Below are 26,817 nucleotides of genomic sequence, written 5' to 3'. Positions count from 1 at the left end.
TCAAGCCTGGGTTTTATTTTTGTTTCATTCTTCAAATATTTAAGTAAAATGGAAATTGCTCAAATTTGGAATTTTTGAAAGCCTTGCTTTAAAATATTCTGGAATGCCTTACAATGGTTGATTCTAAGACACAATATAATTGACTAGAAAACTATCAAAAAGACAAATGCCTATATTTTAAAAATGTAAAAATGTATATACAGAAATGTTCAAGTTAGCCATGAGGAACTTATAAGGAATACTAGAAAGCATTTGGAACTATAGTCTAATAAATGTCCTGAATGCCAATCCTGTAAATGCCACTAAAGCAGTAATTAGCAGGAAGTTAACAGAGCTAAGTATTTGAAATAGGAAATAGAATGGCCATGATAGACTCAGCTCAATAGCTGTAGAAATAAGAATGTTAGAAAAATATAGAAGAAAGAGCATGGAGTGAAATAAAAGTTACTAGAGAAGCAAAAATATAGATGAATAAAGTCAAAGTAAAATGACAGAAAGGTAAACAAACTTCCAAATAGTAACAGTTTTCTTTTGTAAAGGACAACAGACAGAACGAGATCAAGGAAGACTGATGATAAAAAACACCGGGTTGATATTTCTTGAAAGAGGTAATCCTAAACACAAGATTTGGACATGAAATGAGCATAGATTTTGGACATTGTGTCCACACTTAATTGTGTAACCATGATTATTTTTAATAGAGTTTTCTTCAACAAGGAAATTTCAGGTTGAAATGGCCTTTATCTGTGAGAACCTCGCAATAGTTATTTTCAGAGGACAGATAAAGAAAATATCATATCTACATGGGAATAAAACCTTGACACTGATAGTAATATAGAGAGTAAAGAAAAGGATTTATATTCTCCCAAATTGCATGAAATCAGAAGCAAAACATTCCCACTATAGTTACCAAACAAATTCAGGTGCTTGTATGTGCTCCTCTATGCATTTGTGTAAATATACATGTTCTCTGTACATACAACTCATTAAATGTGTATTTTGACAATTCTACTAATAACTATAAAACAATAGTAAACCTTGATTAAATATGGCAGAGAAGACACATACTATTTGTTACTACAAGTTTTACTCTAAGGAAATTTAAAATTTATTTCTTTTCAGATAGGTAAAAACCAAACCAAAACAAACCTACAGTTTTCTTCCAATTTTTCTAATGTAGTTCTTGGGAAACAGCTTGCATACTAAGGCAAAAGAGTGAAAATAACATATAAGTTCAAAAAGAAAGACTAGCAGTCTTCATTTTATTAATTGTGTTAGCTTATTGTATTCAAAGCAGTAGGTAAGAAATGGAATCAATGGCCCCATTGACTTCACGCCTGTATTTGTCATAATGATGTCCCTCTGCATTAACATTAACAAATATGTACTGACATTAATCTTTGGGGTTTTTTCAAGTTGTTGTTTGCATTTGACTCTTTAATCCACATGGAATGACTGTAAGGACACCCATTCGCCTCAGTGTGACACTGAGTTACTGAAGATTGTGTAGCGGTACTTCTAAGAGACGTTTAGTGATTTTAAGTAAAGCTGTTCAGGGTTTTGTGATATTCACAGAAAAAGTCTTTGAAAAACAAATATAAATAATTTTTACTCACAGAAATTACTGATTGGTAGCATGAATAACCTTATGGTTCATATAGTTATTTGTAACTTAAGAATTACATGCCCATGAAATACTGTGAAATGTTTTAGTCACTCTTGGTGTAGGTTACTTTAATAAGTCCTTTCTGTGTTATGAAAAACATGCTTCTGATTATTTTCTTTGTGGCTTTTTGGGACAGTTTTGCGGAGTAGCTGTGGTGGGCCTGGCACTCACTGTTTAGCACAGGTTATCCTTGATGTCATGGTAACCCTCTTGCCTCTGCCTTCCAAATACTACAATTATTTGTGTGAATCATCAAACTTATATAGTTTTAAAAACAAGATCTTATAGAATTTGTAAACATTTGAAGCAAGAGTAATAAAATTACTTCAAATTACAGCAATGAATAACTGATATTACTCCCTCCACTCCTGTTGAAATGCTTTATACCACTAGTATTTAAAACTAATTTCCTGTTCTTATATGATTACCAATAAAATTAATTTCCAAAGTGTTTCCAGAAGAAATAAACAAATGTATCATCTTTCCTCTGATTGTTCCTTACATTATTCATTTGGATACATTGAATTGTTATAAGATAGCAATGAAGACAATTAATTCATTTCAGACCTTGTGTATTTTGTTTTCTTATAATATGTGATTCTATGCCTTCTGGACTTCTAAGTTTATAGCAGTCATGTTGAATTTATATTTTTTCAGTACAAACAATGGAGACTGTAATTTTTCTCACGTCCACTTCACCTTATTATAATCCACAAGTCATCTCATATTTTGGTTATTATTACATTCTAATTATTTTGTCTCATTATTTTTCTCAACCAAAAATTTATTTTTAGTAGCATTTACCTTCTAATTATAAAATATGCTTTGAGCATTTTTTATTACTTTCTCTTTTATTGTTCACTTGGCAAAATAGTTTTTGACTTTTGTGACCTTGGGAGAGACCAATATTTACAGAGAATAATCTCTGCCTTAACAGTATATTCTGCTCAATGATGCCTGCAATGTTTTGTTCATCAGGCTTTTAAATTATATCGCTAATATTCTCTGCTGGTGATTTTAGCCTATGGTAATATAGACTTGTGTCACTGTTTATCATTGTTCTGTAGTTATCTTGATTGCACTTTAAACTTTTACATTTTTGTTTTTAAGTGAAGTAATCTAGTTTTATTTTTAATATGTACTTTTGTCATATTATTTTATATATACATAGATTATTAAATCTTTAGAATATTATATTTTCTGATATATTTATCTGGTTTTACTATATAGGGATTTTCTGTCTCTAGTTAGGGTTCACTTTTTTTTTTTTTTTTTTTTTTTTTTTTTTTTTTTTTGGTTTTTTCGAGACAGGGTTTCTCTGTGTAGCCCTGGCTATTCTGTAACTCACTCTGTAGACCAGGCTGGCCTCGAACTCAGAGATTCGCCTGTCTCTGCCTCCCAAGTGCTGGGATTAAAGGGTTCACTTTAAAACTCTGAGGGTGGATGCCTTTCATGCTAGTACCTGGAGGTTCAGTTAACTTGGTCTACATAGTGAGTTCCAGGACAGCCATGGCCATATAAAGAGACATGGTCTAAAAATCCAAACAAACACAATTTCGCCCTCCTTTCTGATAATGATCCACCCACACTATCTTTTGAGTAATTATGGGTATGGACATGTCCTACTTTGTGCATCCAATGGCCTTCTAAGCCCAGAGTGATGACTTTATTGCTTACACATAATTCTTACTACAGCAATATTTACTGTAATTTTTTTATGTTACAGCTTACTCATATGTTTTGTTTGTGTTCTTACTCTTTTTATTTTAAGATTAAATATAAAGATAGGGACTCCCTTCCCCAGCCGTGACTCTCCCTGAACAGTTACTTCAGATATTCCCGTTGCACATGTTCTATTTTTTCCTCTTTTCATATATGTTTTTTCTCATGTTAAAGAAAACTTCGAAAGGAGAATAGGAGAATTAAAACAGAAACCTAGAGGACTTCAAACAAAAAAAATACTTCTAACATGTAACTAAATTTAGAAACAGAAGACCTTGCTGTGCAACTAAAGTGAGGAGAATGATACAATATTTTCCAGGATGAAGCACTGTAGGGTCACAAATGTACAGCTTTACCAAAATCATGAAAAAATGTAATTCTAATCCTTTTTCCAATACATTCTTGTTTGCTAACCAGACCAGGTATTTTTCTCAAAGTTTATTTAAGACGTGAAATGTTAGTCCAAGGTAACACTGACTACAATGTCAATGCTGCCGAGTAAATTACATCTGAATCTAATACAGATCATGAGGAGCTTCTGGACCCAGTGTGTGTGGCCTTGTTCAAAGAGCCTCTTGTAACATAGCCTGAGCTATTGGCCATGTCTGGTACACCCATATTATAAAGAGCATGTTAAAGTAAATTTAAAAACAACATTTTCAATAAATAATTCTGAAATAATTTATAATGATGTGTGAAAAATTAGAATTTTATATCATATGATTCTCCTGAAGAAATGTGATTCTTTAAATTCAAAGAAAGGTACCTAGTACTTGAATTAGAAGTTAAAAAAATACTTATTTGCCTGTGTTTTAAAATAAAAATACAAATTAAAATATACACAGATAGCACAGAAGCTCAAAAGAATGTTGGTGTTCTTCACACAACAAATTTGTTTTTGAGAAAATGGCCCACAGTAAGGATGAGCACCATAGAAGGAGGGAACTGAAGCAGCAAATTCCCTTCTGAGTTATGGGCACAGCTCCCTGTGTATTAGCCATGAAGTCACTGGCTGTCCCTCTGTGAGGGAGATGCTCCTCAAACCAATGGTGATGTCTCATATCTCAATCATAAAATTTCACAGATAGAATAGAATTCAAATTCTAGGAAGCAGAAATTGTGGTTATCTTTAGGGAGACATTTGGAAAATTATACTGCATCTGTATTATATACCGTTCAGCAATAACATTTCTTGGAACATTGATCTGGGTACATTCTGAAAATGAAAACTTGGGAATGAAACTGAACAAGAAAACATGAATTTGGAAAAACACTTATAGTATAATGTGAAATGAAACTGTAAGTTAAACATCATATACCTAAAAGTGTCAACTTTTAAATTGCATGTACCAAAGACAAAATTATAGGTAGATGGGTAGTTCACTATGAGAAGCTCACAGATAGATTCTATTTTCTCCCTTTTCATTTTCTCCAATATGCACACTTTATTTTTATATGGGAAAATATTTGTTTTTAAAATAAGGTCATAATTATAAAAGAATATAAAGATAATTTAAAGATAATTTAATAATACAAGACTATAAACTTAAAGCGGGTAAATGGCAAGTTGGATTTTATGACTGTTTCTCACAATCAAAACCAAAGTCAATCAATTCACTACTATGTGTTCTAAGACTCCAGTCTCCCAGGGTAAGGATATTCTAATTCAAAGACTATTCTTGGTGTTTTAACAGTTAAGCATTCATGGGTCAGAATTCAGCTGTGATGACCAGGCAGAGCACATAGTATTGATCTATCTGTCACTTACAATCGATTGACCTTTGAACAAGGGCAGTTTGCTTATGTCTCAAATAGAGTTGGAATAGTCTCCCATTTTTTCTGTAAAACCCATTTAAAACCTGTCATTCAAGTGTACTCTTTTTGCAAACATTTAATCATCTGTCTATGCTCTATACATAATGATGATTCAAATCTAGCATTTATATTGCCAAAGATATGTAAAGTGAGCAATTTGTATGTATGTGCATTCACTATATATATGTATATATGTGTATGTATATATGTATATATGTATATATATATATATATATATCTGATCCTCTTCAAATAGACATATATTCTTATATGTAAAGTAAATATTTGATGTCTATAATTATGAAACCTTATAACCCAGTAATATCATTGCTGTGTTTTGGAAAATATCAGAGGAAATCAAAACACAACTTATTGTGGGTATATATAGTAGCACTAAGATGTCCTTGAAGGTCTGAAGATGATTAAATCTATGGCAGCTTTTCATCAAGACTAGAAGAGTGACAAGGGATGGGAAAAGGACAAGAAGAATCTAGGCACACCTGTGGACACTTTTAGGAATTGATGCTAACACTGGGTAGCCTTTTGAGGGAACAAAAGCTAGTCTTTAGTTAGCAATAAACATGCTTCGGATCATAAATATGAGTAAGCTAAAAGCATCAGAGATTTTGAACCTCTGACACTCGTGAATTGATGGTAGGCAGATTTTCCTAAAGTCTATATGGTCACAGAGCACAGGATATGTTCTAGATGCACGAAAGGAGAAACCGAAGGGCAGTAAGTTTGGAAGCTACGGTGTCACCTAGGAAACAAAGAGTAACACCTTTCCATGTCTAGGGCTGATGGTGAGCAGCATGTTTAGAGCTTCCATGGTACATGGAAGTGGTCAGTTAGCTAGAGAAAGAAACAGAATGCTGGAAAAGGAGACATAAGACTTTAGTTAATACCGGGCAATGTCTGATCAAAAATTCAAACCCCAAATACTATTACACACTTTTAAGTAGAAGAATTCCTTTGACAATCTCATTCCTGCTTCCCCCCCCCCACCCCCCATCTGCCTTATAATTGAGCTCTAAGAGAAGTTTAACTACTTAGGGTCACTTAACTTATAAGGCAGACACTTCAATGATAGTCTCAAGGTATCCCATCCATTCTTGGGTTCTTTTATATTTCCCATTGTAATTGGATTGTTTTTCTATGGAATGTTAAAGTTAATGTTTTTTGTTTTTTTGTTTTTTTTTTTTAAATCTTTCATAGCATAGTTGGCCTTTGACTAGTGAACTGATGCTTTGCTTATTTACACTTTTCTTTTTTTAATTGAAAATAGAGTCTTCTCTAAATACAGCCTGACCATAGCTTCCCTTCCTTCCACTCTTCATAGCTCCCACACTACCTCCACTCTAACTAGGAACCCCACCCTGTCTGTCTCCCTTCAGAAAAATGCAGGCCTCCAAGAGACACCAAAGAGGACAAAACAAAATAGAAGATACAAAAAGAAGACAAAGCAAAAGCCATCACACTGAGGCTGAAAAAGGCAAGCAGGGGAGAAAGACTTCCAAGAGCCGACAAATGAGGGGAAGACATACCCACTCCCACTGTTAGTAGTCCCATAAAACACCAAGCTAACATCTACAACATATGCTCAGAAGAGCTAGCACAGACCCATCAGGCCCTCCTGCTTGCCACTTCAGTCTCTGTGAGCCCATATCCACCCTGCTTAGTTGACTCAATGAGCTATTTTCTCCTGGTATCCTCCATTCCCTCTGACTCCTACAACTTTTCCTTCCTTTCTTCCACTGAGTTCTCCATATTCGAGGGTAGGAACCTAATGGAGCTTTCCAGTTTATATTCTCGTTCTACATAATGTCTTTCTGTGGGTTTATCCACCAGCTGTGGGTTTATCTACCAGCTCCCATCTGCTGTCGGAGGAAGCCTCTCTGTTGACGAAAAGACAAGGTACTGGTCTATGAGTAGAGCAGAATATCATTATGATTATTTTATTTTTTATTTTATTATTTGTATAGACCAGTAGTGCTTGGCTTTATCCTTGTTTTCAAAGCTTGTGTTAAGATGGATGCTTGAATATTCAGCATGATACACACATGCACATTTCACAGTGTTTGAGGGTTGTCTATTTGATTTTCCTTCACAACATCCAACTAAAAGCTCTGCAATCTAATTATGGTAATGCAAGTTTGATATGATGACATCCTATTCAAAATATTTCTTCAACTTTTGAAAATTTAAGTAAACTAAAAATCTGAAAAGATGGGTTGTGACCTTTAACTTAGATCTTTTGATGTACTATAGTTAATAGTTTCTAATTTCAGAAGACAGAATACTGTTCCCTGTAGTTTAAAGCGTGTTTTGATACAGATATAACATTATCAGTCAATAGCTTCTGAGTTACAGTTGACATGAAATAGATAGCTTTACCTTTATAAGTTTGCCATAAATACTCATTTTTGACAATGTTGTGCCCAAATTGACATAGACAATATGGTAGACCATCATTACAACTGTTTGTTTGTTTGTTTGTGAAAATAACCCGCAGATAGAATTTGTCTATAGAATAGTTTACTGACTTGATTTGGGACTTCAAAACTCTATTACTGAGGAAAATCCTGTAGCCAACAAACACAGTGCATTAGGTTCTCCTAGGTTTCCTCTGGCCAGGGTTCAGTAATCTATTATATTCTGTTGCTTTTGATTCCAATATCTTTCTCCAAAAGCCATTAAATAACATCAACCAAGCAGACTTGGTATTTATGTTACCTTTCCTTATCTCTCACAGGGGCCAGTGCTATTGTGATTGGCCTTTTTAACAGTGCCACGGAGTTTGTGTAAGTGGTCAGCATGGTCTCGACTGTGCTGAGGTACATTGATTCTTGCTCTGGAGACTTGCAGGTATCCAGACCCTTGAACAGCTGATCTGCTTCTCTTCAAGAGTCCTCACTCTGCAGCACTGTCAAAGGAGTCTTTAAGGAGCCAACTCAGCTGCAAGTCTATCACTTAAACTTTGCAATGAAATCTCCTCACAGACCAAGGAAACCTGAGAACTAACTCCCTCCCTGCTTTGTCTCCCTTTGTGCTCCGAAGGAGCTGTGATTAATTTCAAATTGGTGCTTATTACCACCAGGAATGAAATACTTCTTCTAATGCAGCATTCATTTATTATTCTTTGATAGAAACATGTTTACATAAAGCAGTATAATAGAAAACAAACCATTGTTTACCAAGTGCTTTTGATTTGTAATTCAACTAGGGATTCTTCTAGCAGCCTTACTCAAAGGCCGGGGTTTTACCCCCATAGACACAGCCCCAAGATTTGATTTTAGAAAACCTATCTTTATTACATTTTCTACTTCTAAAGGATTCTGTGTTTTGTATTAGTGTCAGGCCGGTTTTGTTCCTCCATGGTGCTTGGGAGCTTAAACTAGAAGATTAAAAACAAGATAGGAAACTCTTCTGTTCAGAATTATCCTCTTGTCTAGCTCTGTGTGTGTGTGTGTGGTGGGGGGCATTCTATGATTTCATGGATTAACTGTTTGTTAGCAGTCCAGAGACATCGTTTTCAGTTTGGGTTGATGATGGTAATAAATGTATTTCCAGTTTAGCTGATTTCTTTTCCTCCTTTAGGAGGGAATTTGAAACTCCTTGCACATGATTGTAAAATTTCCACTTAAGTTTAAGAGAGGCCACCCAGGAACTTCAATTATCATCTTTGTGTCTTTACTCCGCCTCTGCTTCTTCTCTACAGTCATAGATTTCTCATATAATGAGGATGATCTGAAGCCCTGTTGTCTGCTGTAGGTAGAATGCTTTTTTTTTATTAATCATTTTATTTGTTTACATTTCAAATAATATCCCCCTTCTTGGTTACCCCCTCTATATCCCCCACCCCATCTCCCCTCTCCTCCCTCCTCTTTGCCTCTATGAGGCTGCTCCTCCACCCATTCACCCACTCCTGCCTCACCACTCTAACATCCCCTTGTGCTGAGACATCAAGCCTCCTTCTCCTCCCATTGATGACAGATAAGGCCATCCTCTGCTACATATGTATCTGGAGTCCTGGCTTCCTCCATGTATATTCTTTGGTTGGTGGCTTCGTCTCTGGGAGCTGTAAGTGGTCCACTTAGTTGATATTGTTCTTCTCATGGGGTAGCCATCCCTGTCAGCTCCTTCAGTCCTTCACCAATCTCTTTCATTAGAGTCCCCAGGCTCAGTCCAATGGTTGGCTGTGAGTATCTGTATTGGTCAGATGCTGGTAGATCCTCTCAGGGAACAGCCATACCAGGCTCCTGTCAGCAAGTGCTTCTTGGCATCAGCAATAGTGTGGTAGTTTGGTGTCTACAAATGGAATGGATCCCTAGGTGGGGAGGTCTCTGGATGGCCTTTTTCTTGCTCTCTACTCCATTTATTGTCCTTGTGTTTTCTTTAGACAGGAACATTTCTGGGTTAAAATTTTGACATGTGTGGGTGGCTCCATCCCTCAATTGGGGGCCATGGCTTTCTATTGGAGGTGGAATCTATAGGTTCTATCTCCTTTTTGTTGGGTATAAGGAGATCTTGACTCTTCACACTGCGAAGGTATGGGCTCAGGATGAGTTTTACTATAAGTAGTGATTCCTTTTTATTTTCTCCTTTTTTTGTGTATATGTGTGTGATGTGCATGGGTCTATGTATGTTCACATGTATGTAAATTAGGAATGTTCATATACATATGTGCACATGCATGCAGAACCAGAGGTTAATGTTTTCTTCCATTGATCTCCATCTTATACATCAATGCAGAATCTCTCAGTTTAACCCAGAGTTTACTGATTTGGATCACCTAGCTGGCCAGTTTGGTCCAAATGTTCCCTGTCTTTACATCCCAGGAGTCCCTAGGATGACAGATGGACTGCCATACTTACCTGGCATTTAAGTGGGCACTGGGGACCCAAACTCCAGTCCTCATATTTTCCTACATGTTTTGCTCTTTATCCAGTTTTTGATCCCCTAGCCCAGTGATCAATTTTCTTTTCTTTTTTCTTTTCCTTTCCACCCTACAAGATAGTGGGTTTTTTTTTTAATTACCTTTCTATATAAGGAAATAGAATTTTCAGATACTATAGTATTCAAATTTCAGTTTCTTAAGGAAGTACCATTACTTTCCTTAATGGATGAACCAGTTTATATTCTCAACAGTATACAAGGATTTTTTCCCACATTCATACCTAATTTTTAAGTCTTTCTGTCTTTTTCAAATAGTTATTCTAGTAGGTATGATAGAGTATTTCACTGTGGTTTTAATTCGCATTTATTGGATGATTAGTGCTATTGAACATTTTTGTATCTATTTATTTTTATTAAAAATAGATATTTTTTATATAATATACTCTGATCAGTTTCCCCTCCCTGAGCTCTCAGACCCTATCCAGTTCTCCACCCATCCAAATCTACACCCTTTCTTTTCTCTCCATCAGAATATAATAGCCATTAAAATATTAATATTAATAATATTGAAATAAGAAAAGAGGGAAGCATATTTGTTATCAGCATTGGCAGGGTGCTCTGGAATATGAGTATAGAAAGTTTAGTTTTTTATCTCTATCTCCCTGTCTGTCTGTCTATCTGTCTCTCTCTCTCTCTCTCTTCCTACCTCCTTTCTCTTTCTCTTTCTCAACTTGTATCCAGCTTTTCCACTCTCACTAAAAGGTTGTTTGAACATTGTTATAAACCATAGTTTTATAGGAAGGCATTTCAAATATTTACAATTTATTGCTCTTGGCTAACATCCATTTCAGTTTCTAAAGGACAAATTTATTATGAGCCTAAAACCTATTAGATATATTTAATGTACCAGAGGGTTAATTGAGCTTTGAATATACAAAATGTTTTCCAAATAATTTGACATCACAGAAGTACAAGTCTCATTTTAATTCTGTTTTACTTTTGGTATAACCGAGGAAAAATAGAGACATGAAAGCTTTGAAAACTGAAGAGTTTCATGAAGCCATGAGGAAAATTATCTTTGCAAGGACTTTTTTAAAAACTACTGTATTTATAAAAAAGCAGCATCATTCCAAAGAAAGGGAAGAGTAAAGGGTCGTGTACAAGGTCATTCAGCTCGGAAGCCTTCGCATGTATGTTCCAGTTCTGGAGAATTGCTGGACCATCTGCCTTTAATCAGACTCAGAGGGATAAATCTGAATGTTAGAGCTGTATTTAAACATTTCAACACACACAAAGATATTATGTTCTGGGAATGGAGCACATGGTGTTTATTTTTAACATAATTATACTTGTCTTGATGGTTGTCTTTGAAATAAATTATTAAAAAGAATCATTCGTGGAAAAAGTGGAAACTATTCATGGTTCAAACCTTTTATCCTAGGAAAAATTCTAAAATAAACTTTTTGAATAAAGGTTTCTACTTGTTTTAGGACTGGTTCAGTTAAAACTATGGACTTCAGATTAATTGCTAAAATGCTTTCTATACCCAGTGGTTAACATTGTGTTGTTATTGCTTTTATTAATTATTAATTATATTGCTGTTAGGGATGGCTTATTTGGTAAAGTCCTGGCTTGAGTTTGGATCTCTAGACTACAAAGCTGAGTGAAATATCAGACAAAGTGGTTGCCCCTGCAATCCCAGCAGAGGTGCAATGAGAGACAGAGGCAGAGACTTCCCTACAAGTTCTTTCCAGTGTAGCTTACCTGCAAAGTTCCAGAGCAGTCAGATGCCTTTTCTTCAACACAAGGTGGAAGATGTCGCAGTACTGACACTTGAGGTTGCTCTCTGACTTCTGTACACATGCTGTGGGCATGTAATATCCACACACTTACATGCTCTCATACATATGAGTACTCACACCCATGCATACCACACTAAGGAGAATAAGAACATGCGGTTTCAAGTTTTTAAGTAAGTTGCCAGTGCTCTATGAATATAGACAAAAGGGGTCTACTTCTGTTTTCTTGCATTTCCTCTTAGAATCAAATCTCTATGAACTGACAGTCACTTTTACTCTCTGTGCTTTGCAGATTGTCTTGAATTTCACCACCATGGACCTATACAAGAGTAGTTTGTGCTGGTATGATTACATTGAAGTAAGAGATGGTTACTGGAGGAAGTCACCTCTCCTTGGTGAGACTCATCTCATTTTACTCATCTCGTATTACTCATCTCTGTATCTGTATCTGTATTCTATCCATGGTTGAGGCAGACGGTGTTCCCAGGAGCTATCAGTTTCAATCTATACGAATGAACTTGTTTATATTTTTAATTGTATGTTTTTTTTCAACCATACCTAAAACTGCTCAAGGACAAACAGATGAATAGATTAATTCACTGATTTAAAATAACTTAAATATGGGTAGATTATTTGATCTGAACACAAAGACTGAGTATAGCTTCCCAGAGATTATGCTTATTGATTCCACACAGCATTTACTTCTGAATTGAAATGTAAGGATAATAGTTTTGACAGATTGCCTATGCATATGGTGTGTGTGTGTGTGTGTGTGTGTGTGTGTGTGTGTGTGGTCTCTTTCCTAAGGCAGGAGTGTTATCTTGTCCATCTCTGTTAGTTGTCTTCCTGGGACATATGAATGTGCTCCTCCTATAAACATCTCAGTTTTGTTTCGAGGCTAAGAGGAGGCATCTGTAGTTTGTGTCAGTCACTGCAGCTCAGATTGGTGCTCATGAATGTCTGCTCCCAGCTTTAAACCACAAACTACACAAGAAGCTTTCATGAAGCAGTGCAGTGCTGCCCACTGATTGTTCAGAGGTGGGAGGAGCTGTGACCCCCAAGCACAGGCCAGCAGCTCCTCAGCTTTGATGCTCTTTCCTTCCCAGATTGTGGACTTTCCTTCACTTTTAGTCATAGCTTAGCTGAATTGAGGTTTTGTCCTGTACTGATCCAGCCTTAATATCTAAAACTTGCTGAATGGACACTGCTGTACTTGATGTGGAAACTACCTTGGTAAGTCTGTGCCACCTGTGGAAATACTTCCAAACAAGATTAAAAAAAAGGGTCAAACTGATGTAATCCTTCAAGTCGAGGAAAACAAAGCACTGTTTTCTACATCTAGTTTCTCAGACTGTGTAAAGCAACATATCACATGTGTAGCTGGAATTCCATGAAAACCCAACAGCTGCTTTCAGTTGGAGAATCCAATCTGAATCTACATTCAAGAAAGCACTTCTCGAGGTAGAACCATCTGCCTTCCTGGTTCAAAGGTCTACCATACCTAAGCATTGTGATACAGATATGTGTGAAATCTCTCCCTAGGGTTCCTTGAAAGACTGAGCTCTGAATGAAATAGCTGTGATCTCTTTTTGCCTTAGTGAAGGCATCTTGTTTTTTTTTTTAGTGCCCGACTAATACAGAAGTAGAGGCTCACAGCCATTCATTGGACTGAGTACAGGGTCCACAATGAAGGAGCTAGAGAAAGGACCCAAGGAGCTGAAAGGTTTGCAGCCCCTTAGCACGAACAACAATATGAACTAACTAGTACCCTCAGAGCTCCCTGGGACTAAACCACCAACCAAAGAGTACACATGGTGGGACTCATGGCCCCAGCTTCATATGTATCAGAGGATGGCCAAGTAGGTCAGCAATGGGAGGAGAGGCCCTTCTTGATCCTGTGAAGGCTCTATGCCCCAGTGTAGGGGAATACTAGGGCCAGGATTTAGGAAAGGGTGGGTTTGTGAGCATGGGGAGAGGGGAAGGAGCAGGGTTTGTTTGTTTGTCTGTTTGTTTGTTTTTTGGAGGGTAAACCAGTAAAGGAGATATCATTTGAAATGTAAATAAAGAAAATATCTAATACAAATTTTTTCAAAAAAAAAAAAAAGAAAAAAGAAAGAAAGAAAAAAGAAATAGCTGTGATCCACATCATCCGCTCACCAGGAAAGGAATTAGAATTACACAGAGACTCCAGCTGCCACTTCACACCCTCTAAGAGGGAGGATGTATTGGAACAGATTTGTCCATAGTTTGAATGCATGTAACAGTGAATGCAGTACTGTCCTTTGCCACATCTCTTTAATTTAATGTGTAGTTTCAAAGATATATCTTTACTGACTGACCTTGCCTATGGTGCTTTTCAAAATCAAATTACATTTTTTACTTTAAATTTATGGGTATGATTATTTTCAGCAGTATACAGATATGCATAGTAATGCTGGGAGTTTGTTTCTGTTCTGTCTCATATGTCAATCTGAGCCAACAGTGTATTCGTGTTTACACATTGTAAGTATAAATGTGAGTAATGTCTAAGAAGTAAGAAAGGAGACCAGTGAAAGGAAGACTAGGTCTTGGTGAAGGACAGGGACTAGACTAAAGGACACAGGGATTGAGAGGAAAAGAGACAGAAGGGAGGTGGTGTACAGGAGGATGGGGTAGTGGGGAGGGTGAGATGAGACGGAAGGAGCACATAATAAACACACTTCATTCAAAATAGCCACAGTGATATTTAGTAGCTGTATGCTAATTTAAAATCAAAACAATTATAAGAATGCTTAACAGTATAGTATGGTTGTAGATTTATTTTATATTGTGTGTTTAAGTGTATGTGTGTGTGTGTGTGTGTGTTGAAAGATCTGTACAATGTAGTGAGCAATGAGTCTAGGAAGGATGATGTGGAAGGACTAATTCTGTGGCTTTACTCATTGTCTCCTAATAACTCACACACATGTATACAGAATATGATCAGCATTCAGAATCAATTTGTTATGACTCTTCTGGTTACAATACCACAGACTATTACAGCTTTATTTGAGCTGGGGTGAGTGTTAATGAAAAGTACCTGGGCATCTTATACTTTTTGTTCTGAGATGGTGTCACTACCTTGATGAGGGAAGAAACTTCTTTGTGTTTGGATCAAATTGTACCCTTCTAGGGGTGATCAGATTGATAATTGCTCTGGTTTCTCAGGACAACTTGAGACTTTTTCTATTCCCATAGAGTCACAGCACCACCTTGAAGCATCCTGTGATCTTTTATGAATTTGGGGTGGGGGTTAGCTCTTAATTCCTTACATGATAATGATGTGGGTGTCAGTTGACAGAAGATTTTGAAGTGGTCCGAAGAGAGTGTTTGATTTTGTTACCTTTATTAAGATAAAGCTATGGCTCTAAACCAGCGGTTCTTGACCTTACTCATGCTGTGACTCCTTAATACAGGTTCTTCATGATTTTCATTGCTGATGTTATGAATCATAATGTAAATATTTTTGAAGCTTGAGGTTTGCCTAAGGGATTGTGGCCTACAGTTTGAGAAACACTACTCTAATTGCCAGAGATATGATCCAGAGTGTATGTGTGTATGTGTATAAAACTTATAGCTAGCGTCGAACACAAGTCTTTAATGCAATGTATAGTGTGTAATTTAATACATACTACATAGTCATATTTAGGAATCCTTTTTATTCTTTAATTTCTTTTAGGTAGATTCTGTGGGGACAAAGTGGCTGGAGTTCTTACATCTACAGACAGCAGAATGTGGATTGAGTTCCGTAGCAGCAGTAACTGGGTAGGAAAAGGGTTTGCAGCTGTCTATGAAGGCAAGTCACATTACACTTAAGAGGTCACTTTATTCCCAGCATCTCAACAGAAATCCTGTTTCCTTTGGTTTCATTAAAACAATATGGAAAGTTTATTTTGCCATTACATAATTTATATAAACCAACATGTTCACAGGATGATTTTAATAAAAATGCTCAATAAGTTTAAATGGCAAAAAGAACAGGTTTCCTAGTGTAAGTGATACAGTAATAAAACAGGAGAGACAAAACAAATAGATAACAATTCTTACATTTGTTTTATCATGCTGTGAAATGCTAAGAAAAATTAGAAATTTTTTTGTACTGATTTTTTTTTTTTAAAAAAAAAATCGGTTTGACCCCTGTAGTGGTGAAATACCCCATTCTAGGGAACTGCACAGAGGGTGATTGTATACAGCTCTGAAGCATTCTTTGTCTAAATGGGAAAGTCAGCATGTGAGGAAGAATTTATTACATGCTTTTGTTCTATATTTTTTTAAGACAATGAGCTGGCATCCAGCTTCCTGGCTGTAAACCAGCCTTTTGGCTGCAGGTTGTAGGTGGAGAAATCCCTTCTCCACACAGGAGTTTAAGTAGTTTCCAAGACAGGAGATCCCCACTTCCCTTAAAATTTTAAGTCAATGGGAGATTTTGTTTTAAAGATTCACCTCCTGGCAGGGGAGAGGATTACTGGACAGACCCAAGTGCATACCACTGCTGTCAGAAGTTGCAGGGGTTCTGCCCAGAATGAAGCTTCTTTGCTAATGAGCTCTTTAGAAATCGTCACAGAGAATCACAGAATGAACTCAGCGAACAATGACCTTAGAAGATAAATAAAAACAAAAATCAATTTTAGTTTTGGTTTAGGCATCACAGCAGTTAAACCTATATTCCTTGGCTGGTCCTTCTCTAATGCAGACAGTGAAGTTGACTGCGTCTATCCCATAATCGTGGTAGCACCACTACTGCCCAGCCTTCCTTTTTTTTTAATGATGTGGTCTTTGCATTCTCATAAAAACTAAGCCTTAAATACTTTGAAGAAAAGTATGGTGAAATGACCTGACAGGACTTATCTGTTTGTTTTGCTTTCTTCAGCGATTTGTGGAGGGGAGATAAGGAAAAATGAAGGGCAGATTCAGTCTCCCAATTACCCTGATGACTACAGACCAATGAAGGAGTGTGTATGGAAAATAATGGTGTCCGAGGGCTACCATGTTGGACTGACCTTTCAGGCCTTTGAGGTAAAGTCTTTTAGGGAAATTTCATGGTGGCATGTTCTCTATAAATGACAGCAGCATTTAAGGGCCTCCTCATTAAGTCAGCGTAGAAGCAGAGAATCAGCCTTTTAATCAGCGAAAAAGCAGAGGGTAGCCTATAAAATTGCAACATCAAGAGAGAAAGGTTGGTTGTTTTTTTTTTCCTTTTCACTTGTTACAGGCATTTGCAAGAAGATTAAAGTGAGTTTACATTAACTGTGCTATTTGAATTAGAATGTTTGAAGTGTTGATAGCTTTTGAAGCTTTTTTTAAAAAGCAAATGCATAGGCCTCTGTCATAAGACTGCTTGGAGGGTCTATTAAATCACAGGATCTTTATTTCCCCTCTAGAAGTTTCTTTTTATGTTATGATGGAGAACTTTTTTTTAGCTTTTATATGATTAAAAAAAACTTGTTTATATCAAACATAATATTTTAAACATTCTTAGAAGCTTTTAAGTTCATCAAAAACTATTTGTCAGTGCTTTGGGGGAAAGCTCATTGGAAAAAGCACCTGCCTGAGGACCAGAGGTGTGATTCCCCAGAACACTCACATAAAAGCTAGGCAGGTGTGAGGGCCACCTGTGATGCCAGCACTCCTGGAGGCAGGATCTAAGAGGAAAATCAGCTAACTAAGCTATGCAGAGTGCCTGAGCTCTGGATTCAGCAAAAGAATCTGCCTCAGTAAATAAATGTTGGAAAACAGAATGGTACCAACTTCTGGCCTCTATATACAAACATAGCCAAATACAAGCAAGTGCCCATAGACATGTGAACACACATACAGATATGCATTCACACCACACACACATACATAACCATGCAAAAAATTACCAGTAAGATCAGTGGCATTATTGTATGGTTAAGTAAAGAATTAGAATATGCCAAGGCCATTATGGACCAAAACATGACTTTGAGACTACTAATCAAGATGATTAATATTCCCCTCCCTCCCTTACTCCCTCTCCCCTTCCTTCCTTTATCCCTCCCCTCCCTTCCTCCATCCCTCCCTCTCTTCCTTCCTTCCTTCCTTCCTTCCTTCCTTTCTTTCTTTCTTTCTTTCTTTCTTTCTTTCTTTCTTTCTTTTTTTCTTTCTTTCTTTCCTCTCTACCTCTCCCTGTACCTCTTTCTTTTCTCCCTCCCTCTCTCCCTCCCTCCCTCTTTCCCTCCCTCCCTCTTTCCCTCCCTCCCTCTCTCCTTCCCTCCTTTCTTCCCTCCCTCCATTCTTTCTTTCCATCTGTATTACAATAAAAACTAAGAAAGGAAGCACTTGGAAGCAAAGGTATAGAGGAATGATTTTAAGGACTCTGTAGCTTCAGTTAATCAAAGAATCTAGAAAGTAAGAGTTCAAAGTGATGTTGGAAAGCCTAATGAGATGATTGGGCATGATGAGTCCAAGTAAGAGCTGGGAATCCAGATGTCATGGCAGAGGAGTGTTTCTGAAGTGACCAAAATAAACCTAACTCAGTGTCCAAGCCACCAAAAGGCAGAGGGTCCCCTCCAATCACTGACAAGGTGTACTTGGCTCTGAGAGCAAAGCCTGTGGTCATGTCTTTGTCACCATAGCAACAGCATCAGGGGCATCTAGACAACATCTCTGCAGTTAGAGCCTCTCTGGTCTTACCTGCAGGCCTCTGTGATACATCTTTGATACTCATGTCTTCTCTCTTGCATGTGCTACTTTATTCCCCACACACATCTTTCATCATAAGAAATAAGTCTTTTCTGTTTTGACCATAATGTTGTATTTTTACACTTCTGACAACTTTGCAGTGGGGAAACCTTGGTTTTGAAAATGATTTGCATTGATGTTTGTTATTTTAATTTTAATAGTAAACATTATTCAAATATATTAACTTACAGAGAAGAGGGAACTAAAGTGTCTGATTAAATACTTGGGCTGAAGAGATGGCTCAGTGGTTAAGAATGTGTGCTGATATTGCAGAGGGCCCAAATATGGTCCAATCACCCTCATCAGATGGCTCACAACCACCTATAACTATGGTTCTGGGAATCTGATACTCTCTTACGGCCTTAATAGGCAATGCACATACACGATGCATATACATGCACTCAGAACTATACACATCTACATAAAATAAAAAATAAATCTTAAAAATATATACCTAAGAGTTCCATTGCCATTTTATATATTTAATTTAAGAGATGAAGCATCATAAAACTAATAGTTCAATGAATTATAAAATTCTTTTATTATAGAAATGATGTCTAAAAGTTGAGAAATTTGAGATTTTGGCTTGGCTCTTCTGAAATTTACTTATATCAATTAAATTATTGGTGATCAATTTAGTAGTAGCAATTTCAAGGGTCCAAGACTCTCTGAAAAAAGACCCCAGACTCAGTATGCAAAGACCAAGTGCTAAGTCTGCAGAAATAACCAGCATGCGGAGATCAACCATTTTTCAAAATGGCAACTCCAGACAAAGGCTCACAAGTCTTCCTATAGGGAACTGGGGGAACTCTCTAGAAGGTTTAGATAAGCTGAAACTTCATTGGTAGGTGCTAGGGGCTCACAGGTAGTCAGTGGCCTGCATTCCTATGTCATGAATGTTTAACCTTAGGATGAGCTCTGGCTGCTCAAAACAAATAGCCCATCCTGAGATAAGATATTTTCCCATTCTTGTGGTTATCTTCAGGCTGTTCTTTGGGAAGGGGATTTATGACCTTGTTTCTGCATTTTATGGTCTGTTCCTGGAGCTGGTACCTTATGGCCTTCTTTTCTAAGTCAGGCCCAGTTCCTAAATGGAGACAAATGGGGTTTATGATGTCCTTTCACCATCTTCAACAGTAAGATAGTATAAAGATGATATTCTCATCTTAGACACAACTGTATATACATAAGCCATTTAATTTTTATTGATTGGTAGAATGATTTAATGACCACTATGCTTTTGAGGTTGAGTTTGGCCAATATAACATTTTATTACTATTAATTTTCTACCCTTTCTTCATTTTGACTTATTTCTATTGTTTCTACCTCCATTTATGTGTTGAACGCATCTTCTTAAGTGATTGAATCTGAAGCTGCAGTTACCTTGTTTACTTACTTAGCACCTCCTCTCTGACTCATTTCAGCACTTGACATCAGCACTCATCCAAAGAGTGTCATCAAATCTACTCCATCACTTGAACAGTAACACATAATGGTTTATACCAACTGCTTACCCACTGCTATGCAGCACCCCTGTCTTGAAACTTGAGGTGACAAAGAACTACAAGATTTAACTCTTGATCTACTTTTCTTATTTTGTACCATGTAAGGTTGTGACATCACTTACAAACACCTAAAGGATTTTGAGTTTAAAATAAAACCCAAATTCAGTTGCTGTGGTTCAATCCATTCCCTTTCTCACTCCTGCACTATTGGTCTTATGATTTTCCTTACCTTCTAAAAAGATACTCTTTCTTCTCATACGACAACTTTTGCTTTCAGGGTTCTTCTGATTCTAGGTCTCTAGACATTCCAGTTTTTCCTATTTCAGCTTATCTAGGTCCCTGTTCATTTCCTTCTTCAAAAGGTGTATAATTGACAGCTCAATTTAAACCATTTTACACAAATTTGTTTATATGACTGAATTTAAACCAAGGATCTATGTATCGAATTGCTTCATGTTTCTCATTAAAATATGATCACATAGAGCAGAAGCCGTTCATATGCTAAGGGTATCTTCAGCACCAATGGCTCTTTGCGTAAGATTTGCTAATGTAAAGGAAGGATATCTGTGTGAGAGTATGTGGTGTTCAGTGGTTGAAAATTTGCATACCCTTTCTTAAAGGAAAGGTACACAAGTTTCAATCAGAGGCTATAAAAATAAATAGGTAAGCTAAATTTATGGAAGACTCAGTCTACTTCCTGGCTGAAGTTAGACTAGATATCCCAAGTTCTAAAAAAATTCAGGAAGGGCAAAGACTTAGGTGTCGGGATAAACCCTTAATCTCCTAGGAGAAGGAACCGGGCCTGGATACTTTTATTTATTCAGTCTGAGTTTTGTACTGATTTAAAAATCAAATGGGATTGATATCTATGTACAGTTGATTCAGGTTTTACTTACTGATTTTACTACTCAGAAAAAATCATTGAAACCTCATATCAATATTCTATTTATGTTTCCATATTATTTAAAGAAACACACCAAATACCTAAGAGACATATTACAAGTTGTGATGAGCCTTACTAAGTGAATCTATGTTCAGATAAACTTTATTCAGGCATGAGTCAAAGCGTTGCTGCCTGTGAGTTTGGTGCTAATGAATTGGCAATATAAATTAAAGTATCCTGAAATAGCAACACGTAAAACAAAGTTGTTCAGTGATTGCGGATAAACATTCTGTGACTAGAATCTTACAGAAATCCAACACTGTGTTTGCCAAGGAGCAATGTATCAGATTTGTCAATTCACATCTCAAAAACTTTGTAAAACATAAGTACTCCTAGGACTGTGATTATACATAGATTAGTTGTGCATGTTTCCTTAATCGCTCTAGTAGACTTGTAGTTTAATTCATTTTTTAAATTTATATATATTTTTTTATACAATGGCATTGTTTGCTCTGAGCCTGTGTCCACTCCAGATGAACTGCTGAGGAGAGGCACCAGCACTCAAAGCCCGGGTTTAATTCATTTAACTATCTGTTCGTATGGATCTATTTTTGTTTAGACATATATTTCTGTGGAGCTAGAGAGAAAAATGTATTTGGTTTCTAGAATCCACATGGTAGATTATAGCCTCCTATAATTCCAGTTATCTGACCTCCACAGACACTAGACATGCACATATGCAAAGAAATAATCATACATATCAAATAAAAATGTGAAAAGGAAATTCTTGAATACTATGTTTATATTATAGAGAATATATCTTTTATTTTCAATTTTTATTAATTTAACTTTCTAGGACTTAATGCACAAGTATATCTATATCATGCATTTTCTTCCTCCAATTACTGCAATATTTGTCCTTCTCTCTCCCTCATTCATGGTTTATTTAATTATTATTGTTACACATATATGCATGTATGTGTATGCATATGTGTATATATGTACATATTTGCACACATGTATACTCAACCTACTGAAAGTCTTTAGCATTGGTTATATTCATGCCTATATGACCAGAGGTAACTATTTAGGATTGGGAAACCTATATGATAGCTTATCTCTTGAGAAAACGTATTCATCTTCTCTCAGCCTCAGCTACTCAGCATGCTTTTCATTTATGGGTGGGAGTATATGGAACACCCCTTGTCCATGTTGGTGTTGTCCTAATGCTGGTCTTGTTTAGGCAATCATATTGTTGCAATTCCGCAGGTACGTTTTTCCTGTCATGCCTACAGGACACTATCTAGCCATGGGCATCCTGGGCTTCTGGTTCTTAGAATCTTTCTACTTCCTTTTCCCTAACATTCTCCTTGGCTTGGCTGTAGGGATTGCTGAAATACCAGTGAGACTTGGCTATTCCACAGTCACTAATTCTCTGAATTTTTGACCACATGTGGACTTTTGTAATAGTCTCTTTAGGCTGCAAAAAGAAATTTTAATGAGGTATAAGAGGGACCCTTACCTATCTGTATAAAGATAAATATTTGGAATATAGTTATAAAATGTATAGACTTAAAGAAAATAACAGTCGTGGGTTCTTTCAAGACCATGACCTCTGCAGTAACAGATAGTTGGCTAGCCCTGCAGACTCTGACATGAATTTCCTCCTATTGAGTGGATGACCTTAGAAAGTTCCTTGTTATCCTGAGATAAAAGTGCTACTATTGTGCCATTGAGAATATGTTGATGACTTGATTGTTCTATCTGCAGTCTTTACAGTTAGGTAGAACTACGGATTATTCCTCTCTCTTAGCAGCCTGCAGAGCATGTTCTGACACTATGAGGCCAATCCTTGGGAGGAGGCTTTTAGCTCAGTCTTAGCTCAATTACTTCAACTCCTGAGTCTGAAGTGGGTGATGCCTTCTGCAATATGGTCTCACCTTCACACTGGGGAAAGCAACCAAGGACAGTGGGCATAGGTTATGATGTTGGTAGAGACACTTACATTTCTCTAAAAAACAACTTGAAGGAGTTATTTCCAATTTCATAGATTTATGTCAGATAACCCATGGGCTTGGGGAAACCACCGTCACTCTGTACAGTGTAATATCGCTTAAACAAATATATCTGTAATATATCTAAAGTAAGCTTATAAATTATAAATGTTTCCTTATTCTTTTTGTTTCAAGCATCCCTGGTGGTACTTATCTCCTTCCTTCTATTTCTTTATTTACCTTTCTTCTTGCTTACCAATTAAAACACCCCGATTATTCCCATCTACCCCCATCCATAGCACCTGTCTTCTACTGCCTGCCCCTCAGCAGCTCACTGTCCCTCCACCTCTGCTCTTACTTTCCTGCTCTGAGGATATGGCAACTCATACACTCAGATTTCAAGATTTGGAACTAGGTCTGGAAATAAGAAAGAACTTTCAATGCTTGTCTTTCTGAGTCTGGATATTTCATTGCTTTACAGCTGTATAGAATTCCATTGTGTATATGTACCACAGTTTTCATGATTCATTCATCAGTTTAATGACAGGTTGTTTCAATATTTTAGCTTTTGTGAATAGACCATCAAAAAGCATGGCTGAGCACTCTGTGTTCTAGGATGACATGCATTTTGGGTCTGTGTCAGAGAATGGGATACCTGGGTAATATCATAGATTTATGTTTTAGCTTTTTCTCCTGATTTCCACAGTGGTTGTACCAATTCACAGTCCCACTAACAGTGAATAACAGTTCCCTTCTCCTACTCTTTCCAGCATTTCTTATCAGAGGTTTTCTTGATTGTAGTCATCTGACTAGTGTGAGATGACTTCTCAGAGTAGTTGTAATTTGAATTTACCTAAATTCTAAGGATAATTAATAATTATTCAGATATTTCTTATCTAAACTTCTTTTTTTGTTGAGAATTCTATTAAAACACATAGCCCATTTTTTACTGAGTCATTTGTTTTCTTGTGTGTTTTTTGAGTTTTTTGAATATTCTGGACATTAATTCTTTATCAGATGTAGACAGATGTCTAATTTTATGGTTCTACGCATGGATATTCAGTTTTCCCATGGTGTGTTTTGAGCATCTTTGTCCAATGTGAGAGGGGTAAAGTTATATAAATTCACATTTAGGCCTTTTATTTTTTTTCCACTGACCTACATCTCTGCCTTTGTGCCTATACCATGATTTTTTTATTATAGTTCTGTAATGAAGCTTGAAATGTGCTATTCTAATCCTTTGGCATTATGTATGTTGTTCTGGGTTACTTTGGCTGTCTTGGATCTTTTGTGGTCTCATATGAATTTTAGAGTACTTTTATTTTTGTGAAGAGTATCATGGAGATTTTAATTGCAGTTGCACCAAGTATGTAAATTGTTTTTTGATAAGTTGGTCACTTTCACAATATTAATTCTACCAATTATGAACATAGGATGTCTTTCTATTTTCTAATTTCTTTCTCAATCTCTTTCTTGAGAGATTTATTAATTTTTTAATTATGGAATTCATCTATTTTCTTGGTTGGTTTAATTTCTGGATATTTTGTTATTTTGAGGCTAATGTGAATGGTAATTCGTCCATGAACTCTTTCTTAGTGTGATTGTTATTGGTATATATGAAGGCTAATGAAATTTGTAAGTTGATTTTGTATCCTGCTACTTAGGTGAAAGTTTTGAATTTTCTGATATTACATTTGGGATCCTTTACATATAATATTATAGCATATACACATAGGGATACTCTGACTTCTTTGTTGCCTACTTGTATCTCTTTAGTTTCTTTCTCTTGTTCTTTCTCACTAGCTAGGACTTCCAGCACTTGGAGACTCAGAGATGATCAAGGAAGCTTTTATTACATACTAAAGAAACGCACAACATTATAAGAGTATACTTTAAAAACCTATATTCTGTTAAGCTAGAAAACTAAAAAAAAAATGGACGAATTTCTAGATTCATCCAAACCACAAGCATTAACTTAAGAGATGTCACCATCCTAAACAACAAGCCTATAACAAACAAGGATACTGAAACAGTGACGAATCCCCAGGAGAAATCTACCCAATTTGTAAGAAATTATAATCAATACTTCCTAAAGTATTAAAAAAATAAATACAGAATGAACACTTCTAAACTGCTTCTTTGAAGATATAACCCTACTATTAAAACCATGTAAAAACTCAACCAAAAAAGAAAACTATAGGTTAATATCTCTGATGAACAAAGAGTCAAAATTGCTCAATAAAATAATGCACACTGAATACAATTTTTTATAAAAAGAGTTATTCATAATGATCTAGTCAAATTGGCTTCATGCTAAAACCAGTTTTAAAATTATTTATATCATTTTTTACATTCTTTCAGAAGTGCTTCTGGTTTTGTACTTTTATTCTCTAAAGAACATTTCTCATTAGATAAAGGGCTACTAAGATAAAATTGTTCATTATTTGATTGACTTCTGTTGTAAGCAATCACTAACTGTCTATCATTTATACTTTTCTATTAGAGTGACATAGTTTTACTGTGTCACATTGATACTTGCTTTATTATATAAATACACAAATGCTGCATTCATTTACCAGTGAACTTCATATAGCTTTTTCCACAAATAGACATTAGAGGGCCACACTGGTTATCCTATTTGGAAAGTTCCATAAACTTGTACTCTGAAAATACATAGCTTGAGACCTCACTTACTATGTTGATTTTAAGATTTGGAGTAATTAGAAGTGATTAGGTGGAGTGTCACGAATGGGCTCAGGGCCCTTGTGACAGAGGTAGAGGAAGACGCCTCAGTGAGTAGGCATTCTTTAAAAAGAGCATCATTATCAGGTAATGAACATGTCAGTACCTTAACTATGAGCTTGTCAGCTTCCAGAACTGAGAGAAACAGTTCTGTTGTCTACAAGCCACTTAGTCTGTGGGCTATGACCTTAAAAAAATATATCCTGAATAGGCCAACACTGGGAGTTTTTCCTTCTGCTACTGAATATATTGCCTCTTAACACCAAAGAAAGCAAGTTTGTATGTGAATATGGAATTAATTTGTAACACTTAGACTCCTTTCATCGGCAGTATTATCAGTAAAGGATCTTCTAGTCCTGTTGTATTTGAGGGTTTTTGGCGTGTACCACTAAAGCAGAGGAAAAAATTTGGAGACTGGAGATGTTTACAGGAAAAGCTTCAAAGAAACGCCTATAAAGCAGAAAGAAGTAAAATAAACCCAGAGCTTAGTTTTGTTTAGAGTGAAATCCCCACATGCATTAATTCAAGTGGGATTAAGTTTGAGGGACTTGTCAACATTGCTGCACACCCTGGTTGGATGAGACTTCCCTTATGTAAGCCAGATATGTTTAGCAGCCCTGGCTGTCTTTGACATAAGCTTCAGCACTCTTAGCTATGCATGAGCTTTTGGCTTGCTGTTGTGCTGGGCAGAAAGCAATTATTTTGTCTCTTTAAATATGTTTCATTAGCTTACAATAAATGAATATGCTTTGTGACTGTACTAATAACCCAGGACAGGAAGGCGCGTTAATTAGTTTTCTGCTGGTCATTTACTTACTGTTTTGGAGTATTCTACTAGGAATATGAATTGGCTTATTATTAATCAAGGTTTCTTTACCATTTTCATCAAAAGCAAAACAAAACAAGCCCAAAACCCCAAAATAAGTGTATATGCCACTTTGTTATACTATATATAATATTGTATCATTTTGATTGCCATGCTAGCATCTGATTATGTTAATTATATTACATTTAACTATACTTTAGACCTTAATTTATGACATTTATGAGATGTCTTTATTATATATACATATAT

General features: G+C 36.2%; 1 protein-coding gene across 2 annotated transcripts in view; it reads left to right on the top strand.

Annotated features, from left to right (window-relative positions):
• The window catches only part of Tll1 (tolloid like 1), a 196,027-nt gene that overhangs the window by 122,819 nt on the left and 46,391 nt on the right, over nucleotides 1–26,817 (top strand). For both annotated transcript variants that reach the window (XM_031339939.1, XM_031339940.1), the window contains exons 10-12: nucleotides 12,191–12,293; nucleotides 15,596–15,712; nucleotides 16,787–16,932. In XM_031339939.1, coding sequence (XP_031195799.1) covers nucleotides 12,191–12,293; nucleotides 15,596–15,712; nucleotides 16,787–16,932 — 366 coding nt within the window. The remainder of the gene's footprint in view (nucleotides 1–12,190; nucleotides 12,294–15,595; nucleotides 15,713–16,786; nucleotides 16,933–26,817) is intronic.

Source organism: Mastomys coucha, unplaced genomic scaffold, assembly GCF_008632895.1.
Source record: "Mastomys coucha isolate ucsf_1 unplaced genomic scaffold, UCSF_Mcou_1 pScaffold22, whole genome shotgun sequence".
Lineage (NCBI taxonomy): Eukaryota > Metazoa > Chordata > Mammalia > Rodentia > Muridae > Mastomys > Mastomys coucha.
This window is presented reverse-complemented; position numbering and strand designations above follow the sequence as displayed.